The 26,596-nt window shown below is 35.4% G+C and overlaps 1 protein-coding gene across 26 annotated transcripts in view; it reads right to left on the reverse strand.

Moving 5' to 3' along the window:
* The window catches only part of LOC138916605 (olfactory receptor 5W2-like), a 184,394-nt gene that overhangs the window by 104,803 nt on the left and 52,995 nt on the right, over positions 1 to 26,596 (reverse strand). For 7 of the 26 annotated variants that reach the window (XR_011423879.1, XR_011423880.1, XR_011423881.1 and 4 more), the window contains 2 exons: positions 23,573 to 23,706; positions 18,851 to 18,909 (listed from right to left, as the gene is read on the reverse strand). The exons of 3 other annotated variants lie outside the window; for them this stretch is intronic. Coding sequence is in view for 11 of the 23 variants with exons in the window: in XM_070229543.1 (XP_070085644.1) it covers positions 18,851 to 18,909; positions 23,573 to 23,706 (193 nt within the window). In the remaining 12 variants the exon portion in view is untranslated. Of the gene's footprint in view, positions 1 to 12,676; positions 15,096 to 16,693; positions 18,366 to 18,850; positions 18,910 to 23,572; positions 23,707 to 23,959; positions 24,230 to 26,596 lie in introns of those variants that run through there. 16 more of the 26 variants (XR_011423890.1, XR_011423888.1, XR_011423887.1 and 13 more) reach the window with 8 other exon arrangements.

The raw sequence follows: 26,596 nt of genomic DNA on the forward strand, positions 1-26,596 counted from the left end.
ACATTGAGATATTTTGCTTGAACTTAGAGTATCTTCCCTTTTTAATTCAAGGTGATATATAGTTTATGATGCAATTTGTAAGATTAGCTAATTAATTTTTCTGATTTCCACTACATTATAGGATTCATTAGTGAAGAAACTACTGGAATCACCATCAAATGCAAATCACCTGGAAGCACAACAGCTGGATTCTAAACATTAATAACTCAGGATAATTAAATTAATAAATAAACATCAAGCAAGTGAAAAATTGGCACACTAAGGTGGAGATTGGAAAGAAGGATCATGTTCAGTGCTTCATTAAAGAAAATTGATTTTATCACTGACATGTTTCTTATAAGTTAACAAATGAAAATTATTATAGTACCGCATTTTGTATATGTCATCCCTAGCATTTACTGAGACATAAAATAGGCTTTATAAAATTCTTTTTATCACTCTTCTTCATTGATTTGCTTTAGTGCTTATAACCCATGTTTGACTGACCTTTGCCAAATGACAAATCACTTCACCCCAAGACAAGTCATGAAAACAAGTGGAATCAGCAGACTATAATTTGTAAATTTGCATATCTTAGGGTTATAAATTGACTTCATTAAAATGAAAACTGGAAGAAGAAATATAAGTGCTCCTGAGAGATATAGGCTTCTGTCTTATATTTACGCATGCATCGGCCATGTGTGCGTCTGTTGATGCAAGAAAATCTGAACGTGGGTGGTGGTCTGATTTTTATTTTTTCTAGACTTATTATGTTATGTGATCTATATGCACTTGGATTTACATATATTGGTACTTGTAATGTGTTATCTATATTATTGAAAGAGACAAAAGCAAATATTAAATTTACATACACAATGATATCACTCGCACAGTGATAAAAAAGTAATGATTTACTTATCAACTTGAGTAAAATATTTATAAGTAAAATCTTTAAGTTCCTTATACAAACAACAAATGAGGTCAGTCAAATTCACACAAGTCTAACAAAGAAATATCATGTTTAGCCATTAGAGTTTCTTTAACTGAGTAATCAAGTATAAAATAACTCATTTATAAACTCCTCAATACTTAATTTTCCATTTTCCAAAAGTGTAAAGTTTTTTCCCCATGATATTCTTTGAATTTAACCATTTATAAACCTACCTGCATTGAGCTAGCCTCTCTGTCCTTATCACTGGTACATGAACAATAGGCAGATTGCGTTTTATTTTGAACGAGTGACTGTTGGGAATTAAATTTATAGAGTTTCTGCCTTCTGTGTTATGAGAACATGATTAGTTAGATTTCTGGTTCTGTCTTTTACACTGAGAATGTTGCAACAACTTTAGCAAAGCCTAAACTTTTAATTCTTCACTCTATTCACCAAAGTGATCAATGTCAGAAATTTACCAGACTTTATTTTAATGCTATGTTTCATGGCTACCATGAACCTCTACCCTCCTCAAGTGAATCAGATGTCTAATGGAATACAGATAGATCCTCTACTTAATGATTTCCATCTCATTTTCATTGTTTACACTATGGCTTCTATTTCTGAAACATTTCCTTCACCTACCATTTAGAAATATGATAATCTTACATATTGATTTTTCATTAGTCATTGTCTGATTTTTCCCCAGGTACATGTCAGTTACCCTCGCCTCTATAATATTTTGACTATGTAGGGGCAGAAAACTTTTCCCTTCTTCCCTCTAGTTTCTTTGACTGGTTTAATGATTAAACAGACTTAATAAACCAGATTAACAGGAGAAAAACAAATTTAATTTCATTTGCACAGGAACTCCATAAAAAATATGAGACTCAAACAAGTGACCAAAGCAGGCAGCTTTTAAACCTTTTAGACAAAGAAACACTAAATTTGTGAAGAATTGACAAGATTAAGGGGTTTGGGCCTGGGGTAGTAAATTAGTGAAGAAGAAATAAGTTTTGTTTATATAGCCTTCTTGGCCCTAAATTTCCTTCTCTCCGGTGATAAGGATGCCTTCTACCCTCGGTGCAGCAGGCATAACTTTCACATGAGAGATTTATTTCCTACTTTTCGGAGGACAAAGGAGGGTCAGAGTATCCTTCTTACACTGACTGTTTCTTAAGTAACTTTAATTCAAAATAATCAATATGACAAGGTGACCTACTTTAGGATGGCATATTCTGCTCTCTTTCAATTGTATAACATCCACTACACCTAGTACATTCTTTATTGAACTATGTATTTCATGTATTTATATATATGTCTTTTTACATTCCTCTGATCCTTAGCATAGGATTTGCATGAGTAACGGCTCAGTAAATGTATGTTGTTCAATATTTTCCTGTTGTTAGGCTGGTGGATATTCAACAAACAGTAGAAATAAACAGCCTTTGCAGCCTGTTTCCACTAATATAGTTCATATGTACAAGAATGATCTTTTTATTTAAAAAAAAAATGTGTTGGGATAATGCTTTCAAAGAAAAAGCCAAAGTCTGCTCATTTCCAAAATAAATTAGTGTACTATTATTCATGGTAGTACTTTGAAAATTGGGAGGTACTGGAAATGCCAATTTTGTGTGTATCCAAATCCCACCTGTAAAGCTGCAAATGTAATGCTCCACCCTCCCTGAATCTTCGTCAACCATGTTGGTCCCCGCCTTGATTGGACTCCTTCATTGGGTCAGAGAGATAAATCGTGTGTTTTCATTATTCTGCCCCATAGAATATTTCTACTTTCCCTTCTATAAACGTGCTTTTTAAGCACCTCCTTATTCAGCACTAGATTCATGAGGCAAAAGGTATGGATTCAAATATAAACCATTGTGGATATCTTACCAATTTTTTTGTGTTTTTCTTATACTATTTAACTTTCTTCCATATACATTATCATATATTTCAAATATTATCTTGTGTTTCCTGAGTTGTCTCTAACAACTTCATTATACAGATACTGAAAGTGAGATCCAGAAATAATCAGTAAACTTCTGGAGTTTCATAGGCATTATAGCTTCATGACTCAAAAAGCTTACTCTTAATAGGTTCCTACTACAGTGTAAGGAACTTAGAGCATTATGCTAAGTGAGATGAGTCAAACAGAGAAAGACAAATACTGTATATCACTTATATGTGGAATCTACAAAAGCTGAACTCATAGAAACAGAGTGTAGATTGGTGGTTACCTGGGGCTCAGGGTGGCGGAGTTGGGGAGATGTGGGTTGAGGGGTAAAACCTTGCAGTTATAAGAGGAATAAGTTCTATAGATCTAATGCACAGCACTGTGATTATAGTTACAGTACTGTATTATATACTTCAAAGTTGATAATAGCCTAGATCTTAAGTAGTCTCACTACAAAATAAATAATAATTATGTGATGTAGTGCAGATGTTAGCTAATGATATGGGGTAACCATATTCCAAGATATAAATGCATCAAATAAACACTGTATTGCACATTTCCAGGAAGCACAAGAAAATAAGAAAATGGTGCCCCTGATTATGTAACATGGTGGCATTGGGAATACTCTCTGTATTGACCATCTTTTGAGTACTATTTTAGAATATGTGAATCATTTCAGGATGGTAATGTAGGGACCTGAAATTGGCCACCCCAAGATATGTCTCTTTGGCATCAGGATTATTTGAGCCTGATTGCTTTTGATAAACTGGGACAGGGAAGGAGGAATGGAACTTGCCCTTTCTTAGGACACATTTACACTTGTGAGGTAAATCTCTATCTGTAAAAGGTGCCTCCCTCTCTGCACCAGGAAGAAGAAAGGAGATGACCTTCTCTCTAGAAACTCTTCATCAATGCCAAAGGCAAGGACTTAAATCGGCATTTTATTGTGCTTGCCTGGTAACCTCCTGTAACTGACTTCCCTCCCCCTCCCAACCTTGGCATTTCTTTAAGGATTGAGCATCCTTCCTTAGGCTAGGAACTGATTGCTGCTCTCACCTGTGATCGTCCAGCTCCAGACAATAGACTTGCCTTCTGCTACGCCCACCAAGACAGCAGACCCACTATCTGCTGTGTCCATCAAGCGCTGTGCCGACAGGGCAATCTTTTGACTATTGTGGGAGGGACATTTCAATCATATGTGAAACACCCTGTTTGGGAGTATATAATCACTCTGTGCACCTCACTTCTTCGGTGCCGTTTCTTCCTTCGGGAAGAAAGGCCCCGGGCCATGGTTCCTCATAAAGCTTTGTTTAATTTTCTCTTGCTATTCTGTCTCACGTGAATTTAATTTGTTCTCCAGCCAGACGAACCCACACTTGGGAAGAGGAAATGTCTTCCTCCCTTACAGTGACAAGTATAAATTTCCACGTGTTCATTAAATTCTACTGCTGATTGTAACATAATTTATCCTTACTGTACATTCTGCCTCATTGCTATTAACTTTTTTCTTTACTGTAAAGCAGGTAAATGCAAAATCTGTGCATACACAAAATAATTTACAAAATGATAAGTATAAGCCAGTGTATACATACAAATACTCGAGGTAATTCATTTCTGCTGAAACTCACTGGGAACTAGACAGAGACATAACCTTTTTCCAGGGTCCTACAAAGCTAGACCACATCTTAGGCTAAAATAATTAAAATAAAGAATCATTGGTTTGGGGTAAAGGACACGTTACTGATGTATTTCAATGCCTTTTTGTATTTTATTGTAATTAATTGTGTGATCATTTGTACAAATACACTTAATTTACTGTTATAGGAGATATTGTGGAGAACAAGCACAAGCTACGTAATTGTAATAATTTGCCACCTGTTAAACTGAAGACACTGATGCATATGTGTTACCCAAGAGCTTTGCTGCCATTATCTACTTCTCTGATACATATTTGAAGGAATGGGAAATTTCCTTGGTGACTTTATTCTTGTTCCTTTCCAAACTAACTTTCCCATCAGGTGCTTCTCTGTCCCAAGGGATGGCAAATCTCTTCAGGTCCCACTTTGTTGAGGCAAGTTCTAAATTTAGCTTCCTAAACATGACTGCCCCTGCAGACCATTTAGCATAACTTCCCTCTAACACTTTCCTTAAAACCTGAGCCTTAATGGCTGCATTATTATTAACATTTGGATAATTAACTTCCCAAAGGGATTTGTATTTAATTGAAGTTGACTTTCTTAACTCATGGAAGAAGATTACCCAGTTGGGCTTTAAGACATCAGAGACACGCAAGTAAGAAAAAAATATCTGTCTAATAACTTCTCTAGTGCCACAGTGGCTCTAAATATAATACTATCTAGGCAACTGTCTATTTATAAATTCTCTTCTTTATAAAATAGTTGAATGGCCCTTAGTCGTGGGCCGTTATGAATAAGTTCAGTGCATGATAACGGTACCAAGGAAAATCAGATTCACTAAATCTTCTTGCTGCTGGAAACAATATTAGGAGTACTCCTGGGTTGAATCAGTCATCCTTGCTTTTTTAATAGTAAAAGGGATAGTTATTCACTGAAAGATTCTATGAAAGTAACACCATTAATTTTACAAAAATGTATTGGACTTTATTGTTTGGAAAGCATTTCTAGGGATAAAAATTTATAACAATAAAATTCTGAGGTTTCTTATAGTCTAATGGTAAATGGAATTTGCTTTGTAAAAACGTTTTTGCTGTGAAAAGGAAAAAGGAAAAAACCCTTTTCTCTATATTTGAATATATAGAGAGAATATTTATGATAAGTATACGGATAGATAACTTCAAAAAACGCATTTATAATCAGGACTCAGACCAAGAAATACAGCATTACCAGTATCATAAAAGCCTTTTATATGCTCCCTCCTAAGTCACTAATCTTTTACTTCCAAGGAGTAAATACTTTTTTGTTTTATCATGATAGATTAGTTTCATAGTTTTTGAGTCACACAAGTGGATGACTACAGTATGCACTGATTCATTCAACAATATGCTTGTGTTATCCACCCGTGTTTCTGCATTCAGTTGTACTACATTCACTCTCATGGTTGTATAGTATTCTTTGTAAAAATATGTCATTATATCATTATTTATTTATTCTTTGTAAAAATATGCCATTATATCATTATTTATCTGCTCTTTAGTGTTCAAACCTCACGTTAAAGGTATTGGTTTAGGAAACAGAGTAGGATGATCAACAATGTTCTGAGGCACAGGGTGGTGTTTGAACCAAGTTTGGAGAATGCTAGAGGGAAGGAAAGGGCCTGGAGGAAGTGACTGAGTTGTGCATTGCAGCACAGGGATTGACTCATCAGGCCAGTCCCCTTGATCTCCATAATCTAGCTACACTTAAAATTCTTTAAATTCCACAGAAATCGCATGCTCCTGCCCACTTCAAGGCTTTTCTAATTACTGATACATCTGCCTAGAATTCTTTCTCTACCAGCTCTCAGTTAATTCCTACTTATCTCTTAGGTCCCAGATTGTCTCTAATTCCAGGAAGTTCTTTTTAACTTTGTTCACAACACTTGAACACTGTACTTTGGGTTTATAGCGTCCAGTCTTTCCACATTGTGGCATAATTATAGTTTCATTATAAATAATTTGAATGATTATTTAATTAACATTTGCCACTTTCATTAGGCGATAAGATTCATTAATATAAGAACTGTTGGATTCTGCACGAAATACAAAGCACATAAGACGTGCAACAGACACTTAGGAAACTCTCAATAACTTTTAGAAATTAAATTAATGCATGAATAAAAGATTGAGAAAATGAAAATTTGGCAAAATAAGAGTCCAGAATTCTTCCACAAATAGGAGTACCAAATATAAATTTAAGACATAAAATGAAACATGGTGTATTTAGGGAATGAGACATATTTGTATGGCTGGAACATAGTATAAATATTTATTGGATCACCCAACATTACTTAAAATAATTTTGATTTTCATGTATTATAGTGTAACATTGGGATAAAATATATATACATATAACTTTTCAATGGAACTAATTTTTATTTAAGTTTTTTCAGAATCTCTTCCATATCCTTGTTCTGTAGACTATAAATCAGAGGGTTTAACAGGGGAGTCACAAGAGTGTAAAAAATGAGATCATTTTGTCTTGATCCAGGGAGTAGGAAGAACTCAGCCAGAAATACATGAAGAGCAGAGCTCCCTGGAAAATTGCAACAACAGTTAAGTGGGAGGTGCAATTAGAGAAAGCTTTGAACCTTCCCTCAGTAGATTGGATCTTTAGCACTGCCAGGAGAAGAACAATAAGACACAAAAAGTCCTGAAAGAGTAATCAGTTCAATGAAACCAAAGATGGTGAATATCACTAACTCATTGACCTACATATCTGAGCAAGATATCAAAAGGAGAGGTGGAATATCACACAAGAAATGGTTAACCTCATTTGACCCACAGAAACATAAGCAGAATGTTAACACTGTATTTATTGAAGTATTCATAAGTCCAAACACATATACCCCGAGCTAACATCTGTGCCCATCTTCCTCCACTTTATATGTGGGATGCCTGCCACAGCATGGCTTGACAAGCTGTGCCATGTCCGCACCCGGGATCCCAACCGGCAAACCCCGGGCCGCTGAAGCGGAACACGCGAACTTAACCGCTGCACCACCCTGAGGGCCCCAAGGCCAAACTTTTAATTCTTCATACTTGCACCAAATTGATCAATGCCAAGAAAGTATGATGGTGTTTACAGTATGATTTTTTACTGTCCTACACAATCTTCCTCCAGTCAAATCAGACATCCAATAAACTCAAATAGACCCTCAACTGAAGTTTTTATCTAATTATCTTCTTAAATTTATTAAATTAATAAATTTCTTTATTAAGATGATTATTTTATTATTTATCCTTAATTATTTTTATCTTGTCTGTTTCATTTCTGAAACAATCCCTTATACCTTCCCATATATATATATATATATATATATATATATATATATACACAAAGTTCTTTAATGGTCATATTAAATACTTTTTTTCCGCTAAGTATGCATGATTACATTCCTTCAATCACATGTCCTCCAACTGGATTTTAATTATTTTATGACTATAACATACATTATACTTAGTACACTTTTTCTTGAAATATGTCTATTTCATTCATATACGTGTCGGTGTCTTTTACTACATTGTACTCTCTTAGAAATAACAGCAACATTTGGCAAATTTCTATTTATCCTGAAGCCCAGCATCAGGACTTGCATACGTAATGTCTAATTACTAATTGTTCTTAAATATTTTAGGTGACTAGACTGGTAGGTAATGGACAAATAGTAGAAATAAAGAGGTCTTTTGGGGACTGTTTCAACTAATATAGATCATACATACACCTGTTCATGAAAGAGGCTTTAGGAGACATCAGGGTTCTATTTGTTTCTTTTCTTTTTTTCTTTTTTGAGGAAGATTAGCCCTGAGCTAACTACTGCCAATCCTCCTCTTTTTGCTGAGGAAGACTGGCCCTGAGCTAACATCCATGATCATCTTCCTCTACTTTATATGTGGGATGCTTACCACAGCATGGCTTTTGCCAAACAGTGCCATGTCCACACCCGGGATCCGAACTGGCGAACCCCAGGCCACAGAGAAGCTGAAGATGTGAACTTAACTGCTGGGCCACCAGGCCAGCCCCCTATTTGTTTGTAAAATAATTTAGTTGGCTTTTCTTCATTTCAATTGTTACAAAGTTGAAAATTATTGGAGTGGAACTATGTATCCTTTCCAAATCCTTCCCAACAGCTATGATTTAATGCTCCATTATCCCTGAACCTTTGTCATTGTGGTCCTCGGTTTGATGGAATGCTATGAGCAGGAAGCAGAGCTAATCAATCTTTCACACTGACATGACTGGTATCAACTTTCATCTACCCTCCTTTTTGTAATGTGAATTTTAAGTACATTTCAATCACTGTTTTATGCTCTGTATGTGCACGCAAGGAATCAGAAAAATTCATACACACACATATATTTAATTTGAATACAGATTGTCCCTAACATACTATGCTTCAACTCCACATTTTTTTACTTCATGTTGGTGTGAATGTGATATGCATTCAGGAGAATCCATACTTCAAAGTTTGAATTTTGTTCTTTTCCTGAGTTAGCAATATTCCACAAGATACTCTCTCGTGATGCTGCGCAGTGGCAGTGAGCGTAGCTCCCAGTCATCCACAGGATCATGAGAGTAAACAACCCGTACTCTACAGTGGACTGTGTTGCCAGCATATTTTGGACACTATTCTGGACCCTCATAGGGAGAGAGAGAAATTGATGACCTTGTTGCCATAGCATCCCCATCCTGCATTAATTAATCTTAATTCAATGCTTCAAACATTTTTCAGGCCCAGTGTGTTTTCATCTCTATTTGTTAACGGTGAGTGCCCATGCAAGTATCCTATTCTTCACTTTCAGTACAGTATTCAATATATTACATGAGATGTTCAATAAAATAGGGTTTGTGTTAGATGATTTTCCCAACTGTAAGTATTCTGAGCATGTTTAAGGTAGGCTAGGTTAAGCTCTGATATTTGGTAGGTTAGATGTATTAAGTGCATTTTTAGCATGATATTTTGAACTTAGGATGAGTTTATCGTGATGTAACTGTATCTCAAGTTAAGGAGAATCCATATGTGAAAAGCTAATAACATAAGAATGTGGAAATGAGAATTTTCAAGGTTCTACAACAGACTGATGGTACCTGTGTCTGATTAAAGATATTTTCAAATTCTTTGACACTTCTCCCATGGAGATATGGTATCTTTTCTCCCTCCTTTTAAATTTAGGCTGGCCTCTGACTACTTTGATGAATACAGGATAGAAAAACTAGCTCTGTCACTCTGGGACCAGATGGCTTTCCTGGGGAATTCTACCAAACTTTCAGAGAGGATTTTGATGTTATTTTCCATAGTGGCCATACCAAGTTACATTTACATTGACAGTGATCAAGGGTTTCCTTTTTTGTACAAACTCATCAACATTTGTTATTTGTTTTTTGATGATAACCATTCTAGGCATAGAGACCTGATGATAGCCAGGTGTGGGGTGATATCTCATTGTGGTTACAATTTGCATTTCCTGATGATTAGTGATATTGAGCACTTTTCATACACCTGTTTTCCATTTGAATATCTTTTTGGAAGAATTTCTATTCAGTTCACTGGCCCATTTTTTAATCAGATCGTTTTTTTGGTATTGAGTTGTGTGAATCATTACTGATATGTGAATTGCATGTATTTTCTTCCATTCTGTAGGCTGTCTTTTCATTGTGTCAATAGTTTCCTTTACTATGCAGAAGCATTTTAGTTTGATATAAGTCCTACTTGTTTATTTTTGTTTTTGTTGTCAAATCCAAAAAAATCATTGCCAAGACTGATGTCAAGGAGCTTACCCCCAATGTTTTGCTTAGCAGTTTTAGTTTCAGGTCTTGTGTTCAAGTTTTCAAGTCATTTTGTATTGACATTTGTAAATGGGGTAGATAGGAGTCCAGTTTCATTCTTTTGTAGTGTCTTTCTAGTTTTCCCAGTACCATTTATTAAAGAGACTATTTTCCCCATTGCATATTCTTGGATCCATTGTTGCAAATTAATTTAACATAAATGAGTGGGTTTATTTTGGAGTTTTCTATTCTGCTTCGTTAATCTATATGTGAAAACTTGTCTTTTATTATGCCAATAACATATTCTTTTGATTACCATAACTTTGCAATACAGTTTGAAATCGTAAAGTAAGGTGCCTCCAATTTTGTTCTGCTTTCTCAAGTTTGAGTGGCTATTAGAGCATTTTTTGTTTCCACACAAATTTTAAGATTGTTTTTTCTACTTCTATAAAAATGCCATTAGCATTGTTATAGCCTTCTAATTAATACTGGCCCTAATATCGGTTCCCCTACATTAAACCCAGCATATATGAGGTTAAAACCAAAAGTGCTCATCCCCTTTCCCTGACTCTTTAGTCACACTAATATGTAAATATCTGCTTTTTTAACCTGTGACTCCCTGAGCTTTACAACTAAATAGAAGTTAGAAATTGTAAAAGCCCAGGTGGCCTCATGCTGGGCTCAGACTACTCACAGGTCCTTGAAGTTTATTACAGGGAAACTGATGTCCAGAGAATATCAAGAAACTGAATCTTCCCACAGCTTCCTGGCACCAGAATCCACCATCCACCACAGAGGCAGACAACCAAGGGCAGGCAGGTGAAGAATCCCTTATCTAACAGGCTGTCCCTCCTTGAAAGCACCCTAAAGCTGGTGGGAAAGCGCTGACCAGCATGGTCATAGACTTCCCCCCTCTACATTCCTCACAAACCTCTGAAATCTTTTCCCCATTTCTTAGTGGGTAGCCAGCAATTCTTAAGGCACTAGCCATTGCTTTGCTCCCTCTGCTTGGCAAAAAAAGTAAAGCTGGTTTTCCTTTTTACCCAAGACTCTGTTCTCATTATTTGGATTGGCACTGGGTTCAGAGACCAAACTTTCAGTCACAGCATATTGATAAAGATTGCATTGGATATGTAGACTCCTTTGGGTAGTAGGGACATTTTAACAATATTAAATCTTCCAACGCATGATCGTGGAATATCTTGCCATTTATTTGTGTCTTCTCCAATTTCTTTCATTGATATACTATAGATTTCAGTATATAGATCTCTTATTTCCATGGCTAAATTGATTCCTAAGTATTTTATTCTTTTTGATGGAATTGAAAATGGAATTTTATTCTTAGTTTATCTTTCTGATAAGTCATTGTTAGTGAATAGAAATGAAATTGATTTTTGTGTACTGATTTTGCATCCAGAATTTTACTGAACTAGTTTGTTACTTCTAACTGGTTTTTTTGGTGGAGTCTTCAGGGTTTTGTATATATAACATCATGTTATCTGCGAATGGAGATAATTTCACCTTTTTCTTTCCCATTTGCATGTCTTTTACTTCTTTTAATGCTCTGGGTGGAACTTTCAGTACAATGTTGAATAAAAGTAGAAAGTTTGGGCATCCTTATCTTGTTCCTCATCTTAGGAGGAATGATTTCACCTTTTCACTGTTTAATATGATGTTAGCTGTGGGCTTGTCATTTATGGCCTTTATGTTGTGGTAAGTTACCTCTCTCCCTAGTTTGCTGAGAGTTTTATAATGAAAAGATGTTGAATTCTGCCACTTGTTTTTTCTTCCTCTATTGAGATGATCATGTAATTTTTTCTTTCATTTTTTTAATACAGTGAATACACTGATTGATTTTCAGATGTTGAACCATCCTTGCATCCCGGGAATAAATCACACTTGGTCATGGTCTATGATCTTTGTAATGCATTATTGAATTTGGTTTGCTACTACTTTGTTGAGGATTTTTGTTTCCATATTCATCAGGAATATTGGCTTTTAGTTTTCTTTTGGTATCTGGATATTGATGGCCTCATAAAATGAGTTTGGGGTTGCTTCCTACTATTCTATTTCTTGTAAGAGTTTGAGAAGGATCAGTATTAATTCTTTAAATGCTTGATAGAATTCACCAACGAATTACTGATTCAACCTTCTTACTAGATTGGTCTATTCAGATTTTCTATTTTTTCATAATTCAGACTTGTTAGCTTGCATATTCTAGGAATTTATCAATTTCTTCTAAGTGGTCCAATTTTTTGCATACAATTGTCCATAGTATTGTCTCATGTTCCTTTGTATTTGTATCAAGTGTAATGTCCCTTCTTTCATTTAAAATATTATTTGATACCTTTCTCTTTTTTTCTTGGTTGAATCTAGCTAAATGTTTGTCTATTTTGTTTATCTTTTCAAAAAATCAACGCAATTTGATTGATTTTTTGCACTGTCATTTTTGTCTCCATTTCTTTTATTTCAGTTCTGATCTTTGTTATTTCCTTGCTTCTTCTAGAGGCTGGCTTAGTTTATTCCTCTTTTTCTGTTTCCTTGAGTTATGAAGTTATGTCTTTTTTTCTTAATGTAGCATTTCTCACTATAGACTTTCCTCAGAACTGCTTATGCTGCATCCCTTGACTTTTGGTATGTTGTCTATTTTTATTTGTCTCAGGATATCTTTTTGAATTCTCTTTTAATTTCTTCTCTAACCCATTGGTTGTTCATGAACATTTTATTTAATTTCCACATATTTGTGAATTTTCCAGAATTTTCTTCTTCCAATTGATTTCCGGTTTCATACTACTGTGATTGGAGAAGATGCTTGACATGATTTCAGTCTTCTGTGGCATTTCTGAATGAAAGCCCTGTTGGCCATCAGAATCAAGTGATGTGGGGGGACACATCACTCAGGTGGTACCCACAAAATCTGGGGTGCAGACATATGAACAAGTTCCTCCCAGGAAGATAAGGGTGACTTAGGGTGGCTAGGAGTGAGAGAGTGTGGGAGGACTCTGCAGCTTTCCTGTTCTCCAGGGAGGATCTCAATCAGCCTCTAGGTGCATGTTAAATTTGAAACCTGACTCTCAGGCAGCAGCTTTTAAAATATGCAATATAAACCAATCAGAGAACGACTAGGAGAGGGGTTTTTTGCCTTCTTTCTCTGCTCTAAGCCCTGGTGTAATAGCTGCAGCTAGTGCCGTCTTCCCTTAATAACTGCTTTTTTGTTTGTTTAGTCCTGTGGTTCCTATATTTGTTCTAGTAGTTTCTTCGTGGATTTCTTTGATTAGGTTCATACAGGACCATGTCATATATAAATAGGACACTTGCTTCTTTCTTTTTAGTCTGGAAGCCATTTATTTCAATTTCTTCCCCGATTGCACTGAACCCTTAATGCGGTACTGAATAAAAGTTATGAGATATGCTTGTATTCTTCCCAGTTATGGGGAAGAGCATTCAGTCTCTCAAAATTAAGTGTGTGTATATATATATAATGCAAGCTCCATTGGCTTTCAGAGCTAAGAGATTTGGAAGCCTCTTCCTGTGGTGGGAGTGTTAAAAGTTGGGGCACACTGTGTGGGGTCCAAATACTTTACTCCTCTGTGAGAAGCTCGGAGCTAGGTGTTTCTCCCCAATTGTATGTCCCTTTGCTGAGGGTGGTGCTTATGGCTAGAGTCTATCTGAGGGGTTTTTTTTTACCTGTTTCAGTGCGGATATTTTCTCATTGCTCAATGTGTAGGAGTCACTCAGCTAGTTTCTTGATTTCTTTTGGAGAGAATTGGACCACGTGTAGCTGTTCATTTGTTGTGTCATGGGAGAAGAAGCATTCAGGAGCCTTCTCTGTCACCATATTTAAAGACCACCCATGGTTCTGATAATACTGTATTTGAACAATAATATTTTCCATCAGTCATTGGGCATACGTAAGAAGGATGTTATGTAGAGTGACTAAGAAGGCAAGGGAATGATGAAGGTTGAAGTAGATAGGCTGGAATACATAAAGCCTTTTGATGCAGTGCTCCAAATTTCTGTAGAATACCAAGATAAGGAGTCATTATAGGCCATCATCCAACCTTCTATTTGAGTCATGATTCCCTAAGAAAATATTTCCCATAATGTGTTATTCAACCTCACAACTTTAAAGAAAGGAGGCCCACAGTTCATTGAATCAGTAAATTCTATTTTTTGAATTCCATTCATAGACCTTAAAATTCCATTCTCTTTACTTCACACCCACAAGATCTGATAAAACAGTCAGTAGATAGATCAAATCAGTCTTTAGATGCTGTAATATATAGCTGCCATTAAGGAGGGAGATGGGTTAATCAGATTACACGTTTGCATCCTCTAAATTAGCAGCAATCCACTGGCACTCCATTTTTCTTGGACAATATATTTCAAACATGTTTTCTAACATGTTGGTGTTCATAACTAACATTTTCAAAAGAATATGTGTTAATTGGGAAAATATGGTATAGATGGAAACACTTAAAGACTCACCAAAAAAATATATTGTTCATAGGTTTTTTTCCAGCTTCATAACTAGTAAGAAGTCACAGTGTGCCACAAATGCCATCTTGAAAAGCAGGAGTTCTTCTTCAGTTTTACTTCCATTCCGAAATATTTTCTCACAAAGGCATTTTAAAATAGAAGCTAGAAAATCTAAGACATTCAGTGGCTTTTAACTTCAACAATTGTAATGGATAATTAAGAGTGCCCTTGAGTTTTATGTGGTTCTTCTAATATGTGGCCACATCCATGTTGTCTCAATAAGCTGATTCAGTGCTTTAACCGTCAGAAACTACAGCAGAGACAGATAAAGTAGACAAACATTAGGAACGTACATAGGCAAATGCTATTTTCTTCTAGTGTGATTAGATCTTAGTATCCACAACCATCTCTGTACTTTCTTAAAAGTTATTTTATTTATATATATATGCCATATTCTCATTTAATTGTGTTGCTAACTTCTAAGAGGCACTCAAAAATGTTATCTTGTGGCTGGCCCTGCGGCCGAGTGGTTAAGTTTGCGCACTCTGCTTCAGTGGCGCAGGATTTTGCCAGTTCGGATCCTGGATGCGGACATAGTACCTCTGATCAGGCCATGCTGAGGTGGTGTCTCAAAATATGCAACTATGTACTGGGGGCACTTGGGGAGAAAAAGCAGAGAAAAAAAAAGATTGGCAACAGTTGTTAGCTCAGGTGCCAATCTTTAAAAAAATTTTTTTAAATGATATCTGGTTTCTAATTTATTATTTATTTGTTTTCCCATTTTGTGTCCCAGACACTGTGCTGTGCTTTGGATAATGGATAGAAACTTCAGTTCTTGAGTAAATAATGCTTTAAATCTCATACTGAAGGCAGTGATTTGATAAACATGGTGATATTAAAACAATGCTTAAAGGAGGTTGTTGTGTGTGAACTACAAAACAGGACATTTAGCCAGAGATGAAAAGGGGAAAGCAGGGAAGGAAATTTTCCTGGAGGGTTGTTGGAGCAGTTGATTGTTGATAATTACAGCACAATGATGTACTTTACCAGGGCCCTTTTCACTGCTCTTTATAACCAAACCAACTGGAATTATTTTCTTCTTCTTTTTTCCAGTTTTATTGAGATAAAATCAGTAAATAACATTGGGTATGTTTAAGGTGTACAATGTATGTTTTCATATATGTATAATTTGTGATCGATTTCCACTATAGGTTAATAAGCAAATACGTCACCTCGCATAGTTACCATTTTTTTGTTGTGTTGAGAACATTTAAGATCTACCTTCTTAGAAAATTTCATATATGCAATACAATATTTTTAACTATAGTCACCGTGCTGTACATTAGATCCCCAGAACTTCATTTTATAACAGAAAATTTGTACCATCTGACCAACATCTACACATTTCCCCCAAACTTCAGCCCCTGGCAACCACCAATATACTCTCTGTTTCTGAGTTCACCGTTTTTATATTCCACATATAAATGAGATCATACAGTATTTGTCTTTCTTTGTCTGACTTATTTAACTTAGCATTATGCCCTCAAGATTCATCCATGTTGTAGCAACCACGACTTCTTTATCTCTAAAGAGTCATGAACTTGTCCAAGTTAAGACTTCTCTAATTGTCAGATCCTCTGCCTACCACCTTTTCCTCTCTCATCTTGCATCTTTTTAGATTTGAGACTCAATATGTCCATCCAACAAAGACATTATCTTATATGAAACATTTTGCTTTAGATATAAAGCCCTCAGTTTTTAACTCATATTCTTTTGAGGCTTATGAATTATTTGAGTGCTTAGTCAATTAACGTCAATTACTCCCACTAGATTATAGGATTCATTGGTATAGAAACTACTGGATGTACCACGGAATACAAAGCACTTAAAAGTTAAAAGTTCACTTAGTAAATACACAATTAATTTTAGTGTAATAAATTAGTATTTGAACAAAAAACAAATCAATAAATATCTGCCAAAATTGGAAGTCAGGAAAGATTTCAACAAGGAAAGAGTATCATATGTAAATTCTAGACACATCACGAACTATGACATGTTTGAGGAACTGAATATTATCTGTGAGCTTTAAAACAAATACTAGGGACCGGCCCGGTGGCACAATAGTTAAGTTCACACGTTCCACTTTTCGGGGGCCCGTAGTTCGCCGGTTCGAATCCCGGGTGCGGACATGGTACCACTTGGCAAGCCATGCTGTGGTAGGCATCCCACATATAAAGTAGATAAAGATGGGCATGGATGTTAGCTCAGGGCCAGGCTTCCTCAGCAAAAAGAGGTGGACTGGCAGTAGTTAGCTCAGAGCTAATCTTCCTCAAAAAAAAAAAAACAAATACTAATTTTATTAAATCAAAGTATTTGAGACACCTTTGCTTCTCTTGTATCATGCCATACAATTTTACAAAAGCAACAACCACAATATGAGTTTGTGCGTGTGTATTTAAATTACGTATTTAAAACCATCTATTAGTTTCCATTCTTTCCAGGGCCTTTTTCACATCCTTGTTCTGCAGGCTATAAATTATAGGATTTAACATAGGAATCACAAGGGTGTAAAACAACGAGGACATTTTGTCTTGATCTAGGGAGTAGGAAGAGCTTGGCCTGAAATACATGAAGAGCATAGTTCCCTGGAAAATTGCCACAGTGATTAGGTGGGAGATGCAGGTGGAGAAAGCTTTGAACCTCCCCTCAGCAGAGTGGATCTTCAAGACTGACAGGATAATATAGCAATAAGAGATAAGAACTCCCGAAATGGTACTCAGTTCAATGAAGCCAAAAATGGTGAATAACACCAACTCATTGACCTGTATATCAGAGCAGGAAAGGATGAAAAGTGGTGGTAAATCACAGAAGAAATGATTAATCTCATTTGACCCACAGAAACATAAGCGGAATGTTAATGTTGTGTGTATCAAAGCATCTGCCGTTCCCACCAGATAAACCCCGGCCATGAGCAGGGAGCACACCCTGCTGGACATGTTGACTCTATAGAGCAAGGGGTTGCTAACGGCCTTGTACCGATCAAAGGCCATCACTGCCAGCAGTAGACACTCAGAATCTGCAAAGATACAGAAGATCAAGAATTGCAGAGCACAGCCAAAGAAGGGGATTGATCTGTTCTTGGCAAACAAGTCCACCAGCATCTTGGGCCCAACTGCTGTGGAATAGCAGAGGTCACAGAAAGAGAGGTGGCTGAGGAAGAAGTACATTGGTGTGTGCAGCTGGGAATTTATTCTAATTAAAATGAGCATTCCAAGATTTGCCAGAAGATTAACGAGATAAACAACCAGAAACATGGTAAATAGGGTTACTTTCATCCTAGTGTTGTTGGTGATTCCAAGGAAAATGAATTCAGTCATGGAGGAGCAATTTCCTCTATTCATTCTTCTTTTTCTTGTCTAAATTTTTGAGAAAATGATCAAGAAAAGGACAGATGCATGTTTAACTCTTCTGGACATCCACAAATATCCATGAGGCAGAACATAATTTCTTTCTGCAATTGTCTTTTTTATACTCAGAAAATTACCCGGTCATGTGTCATTCTTTAAAAAGGCATTGCAGTCTGTAAAACAATAATAAAAAATACCTGGAATAAGGAGTTGAGAAACTTTGATCTAAGTCTAGATGCCATTCCTGAAGTATGCGACTTCGTACAAGCTCTTTAATTTCTCTGAGCATTACCTTCTTTATCTCAAGGAAGAGATTTGGATGATTTTAGGTCTCATTACATCTCCAAAATGATACAGAGGAAACATCAAGGTTAGAGAGACCATGTTTTAGGATACAGGGCGAACCATTTTCTATGCTCGAAAATAATCACATGGACACAAAAAAACGATTACCATGGTTATGTTCTTCAGAAACAGCGTTGGTTTAAATGATTTTGTGTTAATTCTAGACACAATGAGCATCTCTAACTGATAATAATGAAAAAATTATGTTACTGGTCTTGGTCTATGTTGTCTTTAGTATTTGGTGAGACAGGAAATAAACATTATTGACCTTTTCTCTAGAAGTGTGGTATTGCTTTGTCACAATATTTGTTACCTATTTGTGGAGTGGTCTGGTGCCAACGGAGGAGTCTCTTGACCAAACAAAGAAGAGTCCTAAAAAGAATTTGAAACAACAGAATTTAACATATGCATTTGCATCTCTTTGGATTTCAAATAGTATTTTATATTAAAAAATGGAAGGAGTACGAGGGACAATAAATGCTTCTCAGATATATAGGCTTCTCTTCCTTGTGTACGTTTGTATTTATGTGTGTATGTCATGTCATCTGTTTGCATATGTGTATGTCTTTGTTGATATATAAGAATTGGAATGTGGGTGATGGATACATTTTTTTAGACTTTAAATATGGCATATGGTCCCCATGGTGTTATTTGTATATGTTTTTTGTAATGTGGTACCTCAATTCCTTTTAAAATTTAAAAAACCCAGTAAAATTCATGTATGTGCTTGCTCAGTGATAAAAGGCTTAAAGGCTTTCCAGTAAACCTAGATAAAAAGAAAATGATTAAAATCTTATTTAGTGAAAATTAATAATTTCAGTCAAATTCTGTCAGTCCTGAGAAGAAAAGATCATCTGTGGCCCTTAAATTTCAGTTTATTAAACTGAATAAACAGGCATAAAGTGATTCATTTACAAATCTCTCATTTTTTTCCAAAAAAATTAAGTTTTTTCCCCATATAGTCTTTAAATTTGGAGACTTGAGAACCTACCTGAGATGAGTAGGTCTTCAGTAGCTAAACAATAGGCAGATGACATTTTATTTTACCAGGTAACATTTGGGACTTAAATCTCTGAAGCTGTTGCCCTTAGGCTTTGGTGTTATGTAAATATGTCATTAATTATATTTCTGGTTCTGTATATTCCCCCATGAATACAGTGACAATTTCAGTAAAGACTGAGTCTTTATGCTTCACTTACTGTCACTTAATTGGTCTATGTTAGGAAAAAAAACTGCAAATGATATTTATGATTGCTTCACAGCTACCTCCTTCTGTAGTCAAAGCAGACTCCAATGAAATTCAAATAGTACCCTACTTAATCCTTTCCACCTCCTTTCTATTGTTCATTTTGTTTCTTCCATTTTTGAAACATTCTCATCTATGACCATGTTTATGAATATTACTAATCTTCAATGACATATTTTTTTCTAAATATTACTCATATACTATAAGTCCACCCTTTAACGTGTATACTTCTTTGGGTTTCAGTATATTCACAAGGTTGTACCGCCATTACCCCTACCTAATTCCAGAACATTTTTCATCATTCCAATAAGGAACCCACAACTATTAGCTGTCACTTCTCTTTATCCCCTGTCCTCAGCTTCTGGCAATCACTAATCTACTTTCTGATTCTATATGTTTCCATATTCTGTACTTCTCATGTAAACAGAATCATACAATATGGGTTTTCTTGTGCATCAGGCTTCTTTCACTCAGCATCTTGTTTTCAAAGTTCATCTATGTCTTTGCAAGTGTCATAATTTTGTAGCATTTTGTGGCTGAATAATATTTTCTTCATAGATATGACACATTTTGTTGATTTATTTATCAGTTGATGAAGATTTGGTTTGTTTATACATTTTGGCTGTTATGCATAATGATGCTATGAACGTTCTGTTAATGCTACCTTTCAAGACCACTCTCATCTCCAAGTATTTTCTTACCCCCATCCCCTCGTTACATGTCACTTACATGCATTTCATTCATCTTATGATTCCATCACATTCTCCACACTTAACACTCTCTTTCTTGAATTATATTTAATTTATTCATATAAGAATTTCTCTATTACACTTAAGGTTTCAGGAATAAGATCAATGTTTATTTTTTATATTCCCTGAAGTCGCTAAAACAAGGATTTTTCAAGGTAAATGCTTTCTACATATTTATTGTTAAGTACTTCAGACTACTAAAAATGGAAGGTGATGAACAAAGAATAAAAATACACTGGATTTGGGGATTTTTTTCCATTAATATAGCTCATGTGTACAAGAATGATTCACTTAAACATGTTTGCATGGATAATACTTTTTCTAAAAAAAAGCAGAGTTACACTGTTTTTCTAAAAATAATTTTAGTATGTGATTTTCCATACTAGTTCTTTGCAAATTGAGAAATACTGGAATTTTCTCTTTTATATCCTCCCTAAATACTTCCGAAGAGATAGCATTGTTATTCCCCATACTTCTTGAACCTTGGTCTACCATCTTGATATCTGATATGATATGACTACCTCCAAAGATCCCAGAGCTAATGTTGCTTTCACAATGACCTGAGATTAAAATATCTGTCACTCTTCTTTCTATATGTGTGCTATTCAAGTATTGCTACATTCAATGGCTTTGCTAAGTACATGCACAGCAAAAAGAGATCACATACTACACACTCATGAATTTAATTAAAATGTTAAAAGCTATTCATAAAAGAATCTGGAATGTGAATTTTAGAGTCTTACAAGGGGCTCATGATAGTTTTGGCACATTAAAGATGACTGTACACATCTTTACACACTTTACATCTTTCCTTAGAGACAGAGTGCCTATTTATTACCCTTTTGAATTTTTCTTGTCTTTTAAATGCTTTGACTAACAGAAATTGGAAGAAATATTGTGTATCACTTCTGAATCTAGCCTTTAAGAAGATAGTCTCTGAAAGCCATGAGATGCCGCATAGGAAGTCCAGCTAACCTTCTAGAAAACCATTTGACACACTCTGAGGTTACATGCACTGGGAAGGGGAGCACTTGAGTCAATCTTTCTAGCCATTCTCATCCTGGAGACAGTTATGAAAGACCCTACGGCCTAGACCAACATCTAGGTCACCATGTGACCTCAGTCAACACGAGGAAACAGAGAATATAGCCCAGTGGCTGCTATTTTAAACCATGTATTTCTGGGATAGTGTTTATATAAGAAAAGATAACAGAATGTAATGAGATAATTTTTTCCAGGAAACATTTATTATTATTATCAGACGCTTTTTTGGGATAATTTGATATTACTGTTATGTACTATTATGTAAGATAGATAGCTGATAGGTAAGTAGACTGTTAGAGACTGATGTTAGATCAATAGATGACAGATAGATAGATAGATAGACTGAAGAAAATACTTGCAACTCTTACTTCTGATAAAGAATGTGTAGCCAGAATACATAACGAATCTCGTCAAAAATAAGAAAACACACAACTCAATAAAAAAATGGAATTATTTGAAAAGATACCTCACCAAAGAATGTGCTTAGCATCATGTTATTAGGTAAATATGAGTCAAAGCAACAGTAAGAAACCATGATATACCTATTAGATGGGCTAAAATTAAAAATACTTCTTATACCAAATATTAAGGAAGAAGTTGTGGAACCTAAACTCACATGCACTGCCATAGGTTATGTAATATGCTATATCATTTGAAAACCAATTTGACAATTTCAAAGGATGTTATACATATAGTTGCACTATCATCCAACTATTTCATTCTTGAGTATTTACCCAAGAGAATTTAAATCATTTGTTCGTATAATGACTTGTACATGAATGTGATAGCAGTTTTATTTTTAATAGCCACAAAACTAGGAACACAATTCAAATATCCCTCAATAGGTGAATGGCTACACAAATGGTGATATATTCATTCATTGGAATACTAACATGAAACAATAGAAATGAATCTCAAAATAATTATGGTGAATGGAAGGAGGCACCTAAGAGACAGTATATACTGTGTGATTCTACTTACACAAAATTATATAAAATGTAAACTAATCTATAGTGACAAAATCCATATCAGTGGTTCCTTGATGTGGAGTGAAAACGAGGGATGAAAAAGGAGCACAAGGAAATTTCAAGGGGTGATGGATATTTTCACTGTTTTCAGGGTGGTGATGGTGTAATCAAGGATATTTGGCAGAAAGAGAAAAAAATAGTACCTTCTATTAAGAGCTACATATTCATCAAATTATCCCACATTGTTCTATAAATGGACCATGCAGAAAGAAAGAAAGCCTGTTTCTAGACTCAATTCTTTATCCAACTATCTCTAGGTGTTTGATTCATCCAAATTCTCCGTTCCTTAGTTTCCTTACCAGAAATACTTGGTCTAGATGATTCACATGAATATTCCTAGTACTGAAAAGCTGCGAAAGAATCACAAAAGCAGTGTATGATGGTCTAACAGATTCAGAAATAAACATCTGAAATCAATTGTGCCTACGAAAGGTGAAAATTTTGATAACAGAAGGCTTATGTTTCCTTTTTAGAAATGTGTATATGTATGTGTATATTTGAAATATACAAATATATATTATATATACCTTTGAAAATTATCAGGACAGTGCTTTCTTTTTCTTACTAATCTTGTCTATGTACCCTATGTACCAGTCAGAAGAAAGGCCATTCATTATTCTCCAATTATGTTATGTAGTTTCGTGTATTTGCATGATTTCCTTCAACTTATTCTTACCTTATAAAAGCTTTCCTTTGCCTCTCCCCATCTTTCTAGCTCTATTACTACCACCATTAAGCAGTTATTTAAAAAAAAAAAACTGTCCATTAAGAAAACCCTAGATTCAGATAGCTTCAAGTTTTATTAGACAATTCACACAATTGATACATGAGTAACATCAACCTTGCCTAAACCCTTCAGAGAACTAAAAATGAGGAACACATTTCCAGATTTTTCAATGAGGCTAAAATGATAATGGCATGAGGTGTGGAGAAGGAGCATAGAGCTAATAACAAGGGCTTTTACTCACCAAGGCTGATGTGGCCACAGCCACTCTCCAGCGCCAGATGTGCCAAGAGTGAATACAATCATCAGACATACATGGCACGTTCCCTGAGGGTCCAGCCAGCATCTCACAAATTGATTACATTTGATTTCATTCATCTGGAAGTATCAGTACTTTATTCTTACTAGAATATGAGTTACTCTCAATATGGATTTATCATTTTTGACCAAAATTCTTTTGTCAAAACTACTGTCTTTGGATTTATAGAATTCTTTATTCATCATCATATTCTGTCACATAACATTGCTTCAAACCAAGTGGCTCATTTTACAGCAAAGGAAACGTGACAATTTGCTTATGCTTAAAAACTCTTTAGTCTTACAACATTCCTCATCATCCTAAAGCACATGACTTTGTTGAAAACTTTACAGGTTTGTTGAAGGCTTCATTTTGCCACCAGTTAAGCCAACACTTTCTGGGGCTCGGATCATGTTCTCCAGAGTGCAGCATGTGCTTTAAACTGCTGTTATATCTATGATGCTTTTTTCCCCAGTAGCCAGGATTTTGAGTCTGGGAATCAAAACGTGGAAAAGGAGGTAGCATTTCTCACTATTCTTAATGGTTCACTAACAAAAATTTTGCTTCCCATCCTCACAATTTAAGGTTTGCTGGTCTTTGTTCCTAAAAAAAGAAAGAGAGAGAAACAGAGATGGATAGATAGATAGATAGATAGATAGACAGATAGATGGAGGTAATTCTTCCTACAAGGAACACAAAAATGATTCCATTGAACCAGATGCCAAGACTGCTACCTGTTCACTTTGAGAACTTCATGCTACTTAACCAATAAGCAAAAAAGGATTTCTCTACTGTTTGCATGATTTTTCTTAAATATGAAGGAAACATTTGATTGCTGCTACACAATGAGTGTAGTGGGGAGTGTTCCTGGAATGCAGGAGAGACTCTGGGGCACCTTTTAGAAGTCTCATATCCATTATTTAAAATTTAATAAAATTCTATAACAGTGTCAAATAGAAAGAACTACTAATGATATTCATACTTGAAGATAAAGTTTTTGGCCACTTCATAAGACAAGAAATCAAAACAACCTAGATGTTTGCTGAAGTTAAAGAGAACATGGAGTAGGTTGTGGAAAAAAGGCAGTTATATGTGCCATGTATGATCGTGTGACCAGGACCTGAAACTAAAGCTGCAGGACTTATGAGTATTTTTTTCTTTTGCTTTGATGTGAATATATTTGTAAATATATTAACCAATATTCCCCTCCTCTCCCATTCGCCTACTTCCTAACACAAGATATAGTAAGAAGGGTTCACCTTCTATCTTGACATTTTAGCAAGCTGTAGGATATCAAAGGTTGTATGTGACTTGGCTGTAAGAATCCTAAGTCACCCATATGAATAAAATGACATAGGAAACTTTGAGTATACTCTTTTTCTTTAAGTTGTATACATCTGTTGAAAAAATAAGAATACTTTTCTGCTGTCTTTTTTGAAAGTTAAATATGATAAAATGAAATGTGTATGAGTGGCAAGTTGAAAAGGGTTGAAGTGTTTGGGATCTTGTTGTTAACTTGGTTATGGCTGGGAACTACATTGCCCAAATCTTCTTCTCAGTTTGGTTTCAGAATTATTAAATTAGTAAAATTAGTAAAAAGAGGAATTTTCATGACATCTGAACATAAATCTCCTGTTCCCACAATATTTATGGTGGTTCGGTTCTGCTACTTTTACTGAAATGAGCATTAGATGGCTTCAATGATTGCACAGGAACCATACAGGCTTCAGCAAAAAGCACAGGGAAGGCCTTACTCAAATTATAGGTGAACGGGTGTCCTCAGAAATCCTGACTATGCTAGATCAGGAAATTCAGGCCTTGCTAGCTAGCACACAGTGTTGGGAATTTAGCAACCTTTGGAGGCCTCAGGATGATGAAATCTAGGTGCTACTTGTAGAATGAGCAGTATAGACCATCTAGAAAGCTCAGCAGATGACAGCAGTCTCCAGAACCTTTACTAAGCAGGAACACCTGAGTTAAGGTTTCACCTAAGTGCTTCTCCAGATTGAACATTGGAATCACCAGTGGACCTTGAAAAAATACTGATATCCTCTATTTCTAGCTATTCTCTCGCTTGGAAACAGCTATATTTTCTCATAAGTGACATAATATTTTGTGATTTAATTATCATTGAGTATCAAAAGGCCGTGGTGTAGCAAAAATAAGATTTTCATTTGCAGCTGGATATGTAAAATTACAATGTAGAAACTCACTAATAGATAGATGTTGGCACATGATGAGAACTTAGGGGGCATGAAAAGCTACGTTGAGATATGTTGCATTTGATATTGCTCTGTGTGATTCTTCATAAGCTTAATCAAGTAAACCTTAGCTAAGGAAATATGAAACAATATCATATTACAGAGTGCTGTAGCCATGAGTGACTGTGTTCTCTTCTTACAAAATGGAACAACGGAAATGCTCAGGGGAAGCATTTTTGGTCAGAAATCCAAAGAGAGAATTCTTAAGTGAATTTAAAACTGACAGCAACTGGGGCTGTATCTTGTGGATTTTTACAACAAAAAAGTGCATGGATTTATACTTGCTTCTAGACTTTGATTTTTCTGGGTCAAAGCTTGTAAATATATAGTATCATAGAGTCAAATTAATAATAATAATAAATAATGTGCAGCAAAAATATCAGTTACTGAAATACTTTTTGCAATGATACACGTCCTCCAATTTCAGTCTTCAAATACACATTTCCTGTGTGGTATTCCACCATGGCATGTGGGATGATCTCTCCACGAGGACTCAGGTGATACATTAGGTAACTGATTCCGTTTCTGAGATGCCAGAGAATGTTCTACACTCTCAGTAGTACTTTAGTGTATGAAAAATAAAAGATAGAAAGGAAAATAAATATTTTGCCTTGCAATTAACCTATATTATTCAAGCTGATACTTAGAAAAAGATTCCAAATTACTTTGGAGTAGAGAGGGTGTAGAAGGTTATCAACACATTGTTAAA

The sequence above is a fragment of the Equus caballus genome, chromosome 12 (genome assembly GCF_041296265.1).
Source record: "Equus caballus isolate H_3958 breed thoroughbred chromosome 12, TB-T2T, whole genome shotgun sequence".
In the NCBI taxonomy this organism is placed as follows: domain Eukaryota; kingdom Metazoa; phylum Chordata; class Mammalia; order Perissodactyla; family Equidae; genus Equus; species Equus caballus.